This window comes from Chelon labrosus (assembly GCF_963514085.1).
Source record: "Chelon labrosus genome assembly, chromosome: 15".
Taxonomy (NCBI): Eukaryota; Metazoa; Chordata; class Actinopteri; order Mugiliformes; family Mugilidae; genus Chelon; species Chelon labrosus.
Genome location: NC_140348.1, coordinates 7,028,534 through 7,040,242, shown reverse-complemented (window position 1 = coordinate 7,040,242; position 11,709 = coordinate 7,028,534). Strand labels below are relative to the sequence as shown.

At 42.1% G+C, this 11,709-nt stretch overlaps 1 protein-coding gene across 1 annotated transcript in view; it reads left to right on the top strand.

Annotated features, from left to right (window-relative positions):
* The first annotated feature begins 340 nt into the window (after positions 1 to 340).
* wdpcp (WD repeat containing planar cell polarity effector) overlaps positions 341 to 11,709 on the top strand; it is a 61,238-nt gene continuing 49,869 nt past the window's right edge. The window contains exons 1-6 of the mRNA XM_084561270.1: positions 341 to 1,896; positions 4,145 to 4,189; positions 6,713 to 6,763; positions 8,166 to 8,236; positions 9,186 to 9,245; positions 10,087 to 10,201. Coding sequence (XP_084417396.1) covers positions 1,836 to 1,896; positions 4,145 to 4,189; positions 6,713 to 6,763; positions 8,166 to 8,236; positions 9,186 to 9,245; positions 10,087 to 10,201 — 403 coding nt within the window. The 5' untranslated portion in view covers positions 341 to 1,835. The remainder of the gene's footprint in view (positions 1,897 to 4,144; positions 4,190 to 6,712; positions 6,764 to 8,165; positions 8,237 to 9,185; positions 9,246 to 10,086; positions 10,202 to 11,709) is intronic.

Genomic DNA, 11,709 nt, shown 5'->3' with positions numbered 1-11,709 from the left:
AGAGAGCCTTTTTGTTTTTGTTTTCCATATCACTGCTAAAAGCAGAGGCATATCATCCCATACCTTGTGCTGGTTAAAAGCCTAGCGGCTGAATTTGGTACCATCCGAAGTTGTGAGATTGATTTTTTTATTCAGACAGGTAAAAAGGCTGTTACAATTATCCAGGTGTGACAAAACATAAGCCTGTAAAATAGTCTCTGTCTTTCAAAGATAAAATGGGCTGGATTTTGGAAAGATGGTAAAAACAGGATCGGACTGGCTTAGTGTTGTGGGTCTCAAAACTTTGGTCGACTGCTGTGGCCCAATCACAGGGATTTCAGTTTTGTCTGAGTTCTGCTGCATCCCGTTTTTAATGCCATGGAGCTAGTTTCTGAAACCACTCAGGTTTCCCATCTCTGATGAATTAACCGGCAGGTAGATCTGGATATAATCGGAATAACAATGGAATCATAGTCTAATGGTAATGGTTCGCCAAGGTTGAGCTATTTAAACTACTGAAAACATTGAATGTAAGAGAACAGACTTTGATATTTTTATGTGGATTAGTATTAGTGCCGTAAATATTAGGAACATTATTAGTAATAGTATCAGTGTAGGTTGGTTGCAGTTTAATATTTTTGCCCATCTTTTTTTAATATATTTTTTTCAGTGTACAGCACATTTAAAAAAAAAACATTCACGTTTCCTCTTAAAATTATAGTACAGACTTACTAATTTTGTTGCACAACACATTTTAGGGTGTATTTTGTATAACCTGCAGAATTAACTGTGATATTGCAGGATTTGTCTTGTATTAACAGCAGTTGATATTAGCATGGTGATAACTGCTGCTGCTGCTGATATATTTTATTCAGTGCACTGTGGGAAATTCTTTTATCAAAGAAAACATCAATACACGGTTGGGACACCGTTCACACAGACAGAATAAAATACATCAGCAGCACACGTAACAAGCCATCTGTACTACAGGGGAAACCCCTTCAGACGGCAACATCTTAGCCTTCCACGAGTAGACATTAACTGACTGGAGAAGGAAATCTGTAATAAAGGAGGACGAACAGCAGCATGTTCTGGGTTCATTTGCTGATATGTGGAATGCAGCCTGCATTGTTTCATTGTTTGAGCTGTCAGCTCTAAAGTGTGTGTCCATCACTCCTAACCTGTCATGTGTGAATGCAGGTCGAGGATCTCTGGCCCTGACCTCTTCTCAGTGTCAGTCTAAGTTCAAGTTTGTTGTGTATTTTTTTGTTTTGGTGCATTTTTACCTGCCGAGTAACCACTTACTACTTACTAGTAATACAGGTGTAACAGGTAAACGAAGCGGTGCTACAAAGGAGTATCGCGTTGCAGCACATTTGTCTAATTTTCTCTTAATACCAACCTTGATCAATATCATTACAATTAATACACTAATTCAACATGATAAACAGGCTGAAAAAGCCAGCAACAGGGGTTTGACTAGTGCCAACAGTATGGTATATACTTGAAAAACTAAGGGCCTCAGACTCTCACCGTAGGCCCGACACCTGAAAACAGCTTCACTTGGGCTTGCTGAATCACAGCCTTAAGACGTTACCCAAGAACCACAATTTGTGCAACATAAATGTGCAGAATAATTCTCAGTTTCCCATTTCTGGTCATGTAGTAACTGACCATCTCGTGTTTGACTACGTGTTCCTACATGCATGCTTTCCTTGACCCTTTGACATAAATAGGTCTGTTATGTTGTCTCATCAAGATATTCATCTGTGCTCGTGCTTGGTCTGCCCTCTGCCTTCTTTCTCTCACCTACCTGTCCCCCCTCTCTGCAGACTCGGGTTACACTCCTCCGACTGATGGCGTTCTGCCTGGCTGAGCTGCACTTGTGGTCGACCAAGAGCTCACTCCAAGTTAAAGGTACTACTTATCACCATGTTCGATCTCCCTCCCTCTCACAGATTGTCTCCTCTTGCTCCATCTTTCTGTCATCACCCACTTTGTTTTCACACCTTCTCCAGGAATCCGGCTCTGTCAGTCATCATCAGTTCCCACCTTGTCTGTTTTCACTTTCTCGTGCTTTCTATGTCTGTTTATTTGCGTTATACCCAACACTCTTTTCCTTGTTTTCATCACTTCTAATTGTATTTGTATTGTACATCATTTAAGGTGTAGAAATATAACCTGAACACAGCGATCAGTTTACTTGTGAATGTGCCACGTTTATGTCATGAAACTAAAGAAAGTCTTATAGCTTTGAGAAGGCCTGTGAGTGGTTTCAGCATCGTGGATGCTTTGATAAACGTTAACTACCAATCACTGCTTCCTCGTCTAACTTTTCTGGTACTTTGTGTGGTGCCCCGTTCGCCACCTATCAGTTCATTTCCTCTGTCAGACGGAAATGCTCTGTTTCTCCATTTTCTTGTTTTCTCCTTCCTTCCATTCTGTCTTGTCTTTCACAGTCTGCTGAGCTTCAGACAAAGATAGCGTCTCTCTGAGGTTGCCTGTGTGTGTGTGTTTGTGTGTATATATGCATGTAGACGTATGTGTGTACACAGAGGTAGAAGAGGGTGTGTATCCTGGGTGACGGTGACATATCCTTATTTGTTTTTTTGTTCTGGTGTGTGTGTGTGTGTCTTCTGCTATCTCAGAAAAATGTGGATGGATACATCAGAGGGAAGAGACCTGGTCGCTGAGGTGTGACGCACCCTATCACGACCTTCCTTATAATCGTATACATCCACCTGAAAAACTAAAATATAGATCCATAAAAGCAGCATCTGCAGTGCAGCTGCATGTCCTTCTACTGTTGCATATGACACCGTAACAGAAATCACTTCGCTAAGCTTAACAGAGTGATCTCTCTCACTGTTACAACAAGCTGAATTGGATGAAGAGCCAGTAACAGGGTAAACACATTGTAAAAACTGGGGCCACAGCATAAAGTTGATCTCACCAATGGTTCATTGGTTTTTAATATTTTTTTTTTTTAAACGGGCCACACAAACAATGGTTGTTTGATTTTGGGCATTAAAAAGTTTTGTTGTTGTCTTTTAACACTAACTACCAGCAATGAAGGCTGACTGTGGCATCACCTCACGTTGTCTGTGTCTGGACCCAAAAAAATTGCACTTGAACACACCACAAAGACTATGGCCAAGGTCCAGCTGTGACAGTAGTCTGTATTCATCATTCAGATCGTAGCACTGAAGAAATATTATTAGCTCGGAGGCTAGGAAGCTAGGAGTCGTACAGAGTCAGCCTCACTTGCTTCATGCGGATCAGTTGATCTACGATTTATAAGCAGCATTTATAAACAAATACTTGTTAGTAGCAATATGCTCCTTTGATTTTGACCTTTAATATGAATTTGTCCAAAAAATATTTTAGATCAGAATATTAATAATCTCTCTAAAACACTGGTTTATGTCGATCTAGTTGATTTTATACAAATGGTTTAGGTTTTGTGTGAGTGTTTCATTGCAGCCTGTCAAATACACTACAAGTGTCGAGAGTCTACATGTTTATTACTTAATTTGTAGATGCAGCGGGTGCATCTATATCCCTGTACAGGGTATGTGTGGCATGTGTGTTTGTGTCTGCCATCAGCTCTCCTGTTGTATTAGTGTGACCTGGCCTCAGGAGCAGCAGCAGAGGCAGCAACAGTAGCAGAGCGATAAAGAAACGATGTGTTGTGCGAATCCGAGACTGGCTGCTTATGGTTTTGGGCCTGCAGGAATAACACTCACAAAAAAAAAAGTTTCAGCTCAGCAGTTTGTATCTATGTGTATTTCTGCGTGCTACTTGCTGTGTGTATGTCGGTCATATGTTTCTGTAGCTGTCCGCAGACTCTGTATCTACTTTTAAATGTATATGTTGTAATCAGATTCGTCCCTCAGGTGGGTTGGGTTAAGGCATACTCCTGTCTTTATTAATACCCCTCAGCTCCCCCTTCTATTCTGGCTCGGACTCCCCCAGCCCAGCCTTCCACTTTCTCCTCCTCCCTCACAGGGTCTTATCTAAACTGTGGTGCTGGCAGACGGGACAGGCCACTGGCTGATAGCGATTGTTTATCCCACGGTGCGAAATTGCTGATCTGTCTTCTGCTTTTCCCTGACAGCTAGATGTTCATCTCTCTCTCTCTCTTTCTCCCTCTCTTGCCCCACAGATACAGATATTGGCACCTATCAGTACTACGATAAAGGAGAGCCAGGTAAATAGTGTTTATATTGGATGTCTGTTTGTGTTTAAGATAAGTTGTCTTGTTTTTTGAATGTATGTGATTTCCTTATATATGAAGAAGGGCTTTCTGCTGCCTCCTGACACACAGATTATTGGCCCAACGTATTTTGTTGTTTTACACCCGTTTGTCCACACAGAGGCTATTAGTATGGAGGATTTACACCCTAAAACCTTATATACACATGCACATACCACACACACACATATATACACGCAGGTTATTAGGCCTCCGTGGTTCTATCTCTTACCCTCCCTGTGTTCCTGTTGACCTGGGGTCCTGCCACACAGCGATAGGAAAACTAAACTGTTGACTTTCTCCTAGATCACATAGCAAGAGGCCCCATGCAGTCCAGCCTCATATTGCCTGAGGCAAGGAGGCTTTCCTTACCATCAGGAAGTGCTTAAATCACTCTCCTAACCGTCCTAGCAGCCTAGGGATGGGATTCCTTATCCTTCACTTTTTACTACTTTTTTTTCCTGTGTATTCATTTTTTATTTATTTTTTATTTTTTTTAAATAATCTTGCTATCACTTAAAATTTGCAGAGTGGCTTGAATGCAGCTTTTAATGTTTGTTCTTCTTTAATCTGTATCATAACTTAAACACTAGCCTGACTGCACCTACAGCTTGGTTTATACTCCTGCAAAATGTCTACGAGTGGCCACACCTTTATTTAACATAATGTTAAAACTTGATATAATTTAAACAGTTGTTTTCCATTTAGTTGTTTCATAAATGGAAAAAAAAAGTTATAGAGACAAAACTATTTTTTGTACAAGCTGTAAACATATTTATTTCTAAGTTGGACATTTTAACATGGAGGTTTATGGAGGTTGACTCACCTGTGGAACCAGCATCTAGTGGCCATTTGAGGAACTGCAGTTTTAGACAATGCTGCTAGGTCAAATTACTGACCACTTGGTTACAAGTAGACTTCATCTTTGTCTGGATCAGTTGCAGTACATATCTCAAACAAATATGACCAATCTATACATGCAGACATTTTACAGCAACACAGTAAGAACTATGAACGATGAACTATGATCAAATGTCTTCTTTTACTGAGGAAGATATCAGGACTGTATGTACAGCTGATTTGCATTTCTTTTAAGAATAGAAAAAACTTTTCTTTAGTAACTTACATTTAAACCTATATTCACTTTATTTCGACTGCTCTGTGTCAAGCTGACTAAACGCAACATGCGATTATTGTCACCGTATGAGGATAAAATTGTAAAAGTTCTTAGTAAACATTTGCCTGTTAGCAACATTAGCATTCAAGGTGAGTGTTTATGTTCCAGTTGCTCCTGTAAAAGTTCACATTGCAGCCTGATGCTTTCAACGCAGTGCTAACATTTTTATGACTTAATGTAAGTTTTATCTCTTTCTCACCATCTGCATGTCTTTCCTTTGTTTTGTCGAATACATTTCTGCCTTTTTGTCATGGATTTCCTTCTCTTTGTCTTAGTTTTTTTCTCCCACATGTATATTTAGTTCTTTCTCATTTTGTGTACAGTGAGTCCCCCTGTCTCGTCCCCTTCTCTCTCATCATGGGGTTCTCTCTCTTCTCTCTCATCTGAGAAGCTGCCTTCTCTTCTTTCATTCCAATCTTCAGTGGAGAGACGATGCTCTTGCTCCAAATCCTTTCATTTGGAGGATTACTAAAGTGTGGCTTGATATCAGAGTGGAGGGAAGAGAGGGAGGAGGAGGAGGAGGAGGGGATAGACAGAGCAGGAGAGCAGAATCACAATCCAAAAGTATCACAACATTTTCACATAGCAGTGTAATGATAGCTCAGCTCAAGATTCAGTTACATACACACTAGATTATTTATTAGATTGAGTGTGAGAGTACATTGAAAATCAATATACTACCTCAATATTTTACTTCTCATTATGGGAAGATCCTTGATCTTCTTCATCAGAACTGCATAGCTGTGCATTGATCAGTTTTGACTGATGGATTTGGATGTTGTTAAACTCTGAATGGAGCCAAATACATTCTAACACTGGTGCAAAACCATGTGGTCATACATTACCCCATTAGTCATACTGGGAGTCTGTGAACATTTTTTACTCTGTGTGCTGAAATCTTGAATGTTACTTCCACACATCTCCACTAGAGGGAGACCCAGGCTCATTGGAGTGGCTCCGGGGGTCCACAGCAGCCAAAATCCTCCCAGCCCCTCTTCTTCCAGCCCCAGAGCAGGTGCCCATGTCTGGGCCTGTCTGGCCCTTCACCCCCTTATCTGATTAATACTACTAATCCTGGAGGTGTTTCTGCCTGCCAGAGAGGCCGGTCACCAGACTGGCCACTTTCTTGCTGAGGGCGGCCAGGGCACCAGACACGGTTATGGGTTGCACTTTGCCAACATGGCCCCTTGGAGCTAAGGGGATGTTTGAGCTCCAGATTAGTTCATATAGACAAACTAAACTCATATATGCTGTGATGTTTTCCAAACAGTCCCCTCATATGTCCTCTTTGTGTCTTCTAGCCATTTCCCTGGAGCATCACTATTACAATGAGAAACTCCACTTCTGTGAAGGTAAGTTTCCAACAGACAAAAATTGTATTCCTCATATCCACTCATTTTTGGAGCCCTAATCGTCTCACCAGTGGACGACCATCTTACACAAATCAACCCAGCCCCAGCCAGTCAGCTGTCCCACTTCCTCCATTCGTTCTCTGCGTCCCCCTCTCTTCTCCTCACACTCCTCTCTGCTTTTCACCCAGTAGTGGAATACAAACACCCTTATCAGGACATGAACACTCATCCCCCTGCCCTCCCCTCCCTCGTCTCTCTCCTGCCCCCCCATCTGCCCTCCACGCCCTTATTTGCATGCATCTGTTTACCTCCACTTCCCACTCATTCTTAATAGAGGCTCCTTAATAGTTCATTTCTGTAAAGATGAAAAGTAAAGTAAACAGATAGGGGAGTGATTGCACTGCACTGAAAACACTGGTCCCCCCGCCTCCCCATTTTCTCTCCCACTGAACTTTATGTATTTGTGTGGGCAGAAGCAGATACACAAAATCAATTAGCTGTTTTTTCCCCCATATGCTTCCTTCCCTCTGTTTAACCACTAGAGATGGAGGGCTGGGAAATTAAAACGAAGGGGCCTCGGCGTGCTATGTGTCGAGATATGTGCTGCAAACCGTGAGGTTGCATTTGGGAGATAATTGAACGTGAGAACGCCAAAAGTCCTCGCAGATTAAATATTTGCTTTTCCTCAAAGACCAGTTTGTGTGTTTTGAAGGGACATTTTGGTTTCAGTAGAATATTTTGCTCTTAAAATAGAAATGTAAACAAGTTACATAGCTGCTGGAAATATGAGTAAGCAATTCTTGTTTCATAATATGGAATATGGAGATATACAATTCATACATGTTTAAATTCTCCTGTTCTTAAGACATATGTTAAAGATTGATCAGTTCATTAAACTCTTAATAATAAATATATAATTATCTGCTTAGTTTTTATTGAGTTTTATGTGAACGTTTCATTGTTTTCTTGTTCGTTATGCATTAAAAAGGGACAGTCACTGAAAATGGAAGCCATACGCCTGCACAGCAGTGGTTTGCCTACAGTATAAATAATAACTCTTGTGACAACCATCTAATACCTGTCCTCTTTGATAGATAAATGATTAATTATCAAAATGATCTTCTATGAATTTAATATAGGATTGCTTGGTAAAAAAGTTTCTGCATACAGAAGAATACAGATTCATTTCATGTTCAGTCACCTGCCTCATCTGCCTTGACCTCTTCTATCCATCTGACCTTTATTCCTCTTGTCATCCCTTTTCATACTTCACTCTCAACCAAGATATAGAGTTAAGGCCTTTCCGTTTTTTGGTGTCACATTCTTTTGCAGTCCCCTGAGTCCCCTTCTTCTATGTCAGTGTTTAAAAGTTCAGATTTTTCTTGTGTTTTTTCTTCCGTAGCTCGAGGCTATTCATGGACCCCCAGGAACCGCCGTCCAGAGAAGCTACGCGATTCGCTGAAGGAGTTAGAGGTGCCCGCCTCCTCCGTTTCCTGACAGTCCCCCCCTCCGTCTTCTTCCTCCCCCTGGGGATTTTTCTGATTTTTCCCTTTCCGAAACGGCCGATTGATTAACAAATAGGGGCATTCTCTCTCTTTTCTCCCTCACCCTTCACTCTCCCCGTCTTCCCCGTTTGTTCTCCTCTCTCCCTCTCCTCTCTCATCACCTCTCTTTCGGCCGAGCTCTGTCATCGAGGGGGATATTTGAGGGGATCAGGGGACTGCAGACTGCCCCCTTGTCCCTTCTCTTCCTCCCTCCCTCCTACTATTCCTCTCTCCTTCCCTCATTGACTCCCCCCTCTTCCCCTCCATACTTGTGGCAGTACAGACCTAGCTTTGTTTGCTGGAACCTGTCACACACACACACTCCCCACCCAATCCACCTCCCACCCCTCACCCATAACCATTGTCTGAAACTAGAAACACCCCTCAGCAGCTCACCTCCACACCCTACCTCCTCCTCCTCTCCTCCTCCTCCTCCTCCTCCTCCTCCTCCTCCTCCGTCCCTCTCTCCTCCCATCCAATCACTCCAGCTGGGTTAGGAATGTGGCAGGAATGACTGACATTACACACACACACACACACACACACACACACACACACACCCCCATGCACACACACACAAGTACTTGTTACCTGCATCCTTTTTTCCACCCCTCCATGAGCAGGAACTGTTGCCGTGACCACCTGTGGTTGCAAGTGCCTGGTACTGTGTACTACCAAGACAATCCATGCAGCCATGAGTGTCGTTAGAAAGTTGAATTGTCACATGTTCAACAGACCCATTTTTTGTATCTGTTCACATGTCAGAACCACTTCTATTCTGTTTCTCTGAGCATCTTGCGTTTTTACTGTCGCGAGCTGGGAGTGGCTCACCTTTGTCTCTTTGTCTCTTTTTTTTTTTTTTTTCTCTGCTCACTCAGGAACTGTTGCAGACCAACACCTGCATTCACACCAGATGGAGAAACAAGCACTGCTGCCAGGTACACACCCTCCTCAGCCCAACACCTACTGTGTGCAAGCAGACGGACACACATACACACACTTTTCAGACACTTTTTTGTGGTGAACGTCCACTGGTCCGCCCAGGCCAGGCCTCAAATTGGAGCGCTTCACTGCACGATAATAGGAGTTACCAAGCTGTTTTAAGCTAACATCTCCTATGTATAATTATAACGTGATATTTGTCAACCTCTTATGGTGAATTCTCACGCTGAAACGAGGCAGCTTTTTTAAATGTGCTCTAAATCTTGCCCACAGCGACATTTCTTTAACCAAACACGACCTGAGAGGTAACTGAACCTGACAAGTGATAGTAATTTAGACATTAAACTGTGTTTTCATGCCGAGGTTATGTTGGTTTAATCTATAGGCCATTGTCACGAATCACAAAATCCCCTGTAAAACATATAAATCTCTATTTATTCCAATAATTGTATTCAGTCATTTTCTATTGACGTGACAGTCGGATTATTTTGGTTTGGTTTTTTCTTTCTTTCTAAGTTTGAGCTTTAAATATTAATATTCCCTCTTGGCATGTTTGAAGATATGTAAAAATACTGTGCTTTGAATAACAGTTTCTGCCTGATAGGGGTTTTGCATAAAGGTTCAGTTACCTGGCTAGAAATTCTTCAAATGACATTCATGCTGCCTACCTGATTGAAACAAACTGAATCTCTGAAGATGCAAATAATTTTAATTTCTAAATCTGAACAAGTGGACTAGTTCTGTTCAGAAAACTCCAAACACCCAAGAGAAGCAACACATTTCCCAGTGTAAGAGGACTTGAAATACTGTAAGAATGCTGTTTTTTGTATCCTGCAGGTGATGCTGAGCAGTGGAGTGCTAGTGACCCTGACCCTAAATGGACCTCAGCTGGAACACGTGTGTGTAGATCGCACGTTAGTGGGCCGACTACCAGCCAACACAGTTACTGATGGTTAGTTACAGACGTACGTGTGTTTGTGCTTCTATCTGTGAGGACACATGCTGACACGATTCATTCTTGATCTTCTAACACTGACCTTAACGTTACAGCTATAATCTACCCTTACCTTTCCCTTAAGTCTTAAGTTCGGACCGTCAAATAATCCTTTGAAGGTGTTTCAGAAAAGGAGGAATTTGAGTTTAACCTTCAAGCTGGTCTTCACAAATTCTAAATCATAATGACCAAGTCCTTTTAGAATCAGTCTAGTTTGTCTGAAGGCCGTCGCGCACGTCGAGGGTCAGCTGTTTTCCATTGTCGGGTCATCGTTGAGCTTCTATGGCCCTACTTTTGGTGGAGTATCCCACACCACTGGCATTAGTCGGACCCTTTTCTGCCTGTTTTTAGCCAATTCAGCATTTTGGTGACGGGACAAGTCATTTAGAGCGATCAATCTTGATCTCTTGGTCGTTCAGCTTAGAGAACTAGTGCATGAGAAGAGAAATGGGAGTGACAAGCGACAACAAAGTTTTTCTCATTTTACATTTTTGACAATAGCTTGACCGTATAGCTGACCGTAGTGATCTGCATGATTCAAGAGACAAAGTACAAAGGTTTGTACTATTAGCCTCCCACACTCCCAGCTAATAGCCCCTCTTCCTGTTTCCCTTTTGAATAACAAATAGAATTACACAATGTACCGTGTGCCAGCTGGCCATTGGCTGAAGTCTCTGTGATGTGTTTAAGGGTCACTTTGTTGTTCAGACACATGTGACGTCGAAGTTAGCCTTTGTTGTTGGTAGTTCTTTGATGTGGGCCCATTTCTAAAGGCATATTCATGAAAGAGTTTATTTCATAGTATACAGTGTATATTAGGAGACATTTTATGCTGTAGTTTTTATTACTTTGGTGGTGCTGGTGCTAATTAGTTCTGTTGCAACCACCATAGTCATTACTGCAGTGAAGAAAGCTTTCTCCTGTATTGTTCTGATTTTTGCATTCACTGAAAGAAATTCTATTCTATGTGTGACTTAAATATTCCACAGGTTTTCTGTGGTTTAAGCAGATTTAAGGCCTGGCTACCAATCTCTGCCCACAGCAACAAACACGCAAACAAATAAGACATTTACATTCAGTTTTTTTTTTCTTTAAAAGCTGTCGGCACTGACTGTGTGCTTACACCTGCTCACCCCACATGCAGCCCACTCTCGTCTCCACTTTGTCACGCAAACTCTCACACTCACGCGCCGACTCACACACATAACAGGTGCCACAGGTGAGAGAGGCGACTCTGCTAGCTAATTGCGGGCAAATCCTTTTGTGCTGTGTGTGTCCAGGGGCCTTCCCTTAAGAGCATCCATCAGTGTTTTTCCTCCATCGCGTGTTACTCCAGGGAGTACCGCCCCCCTCGCGCTGCGCTACCTCGCTCTGCAGACCTGGCAGGAGAGAATAAGAGGCTGTGGACACCAGCCCAAATCTGCTAATTATTTCTTTCTTTCTGTATCAATTATTTGTTCATAACA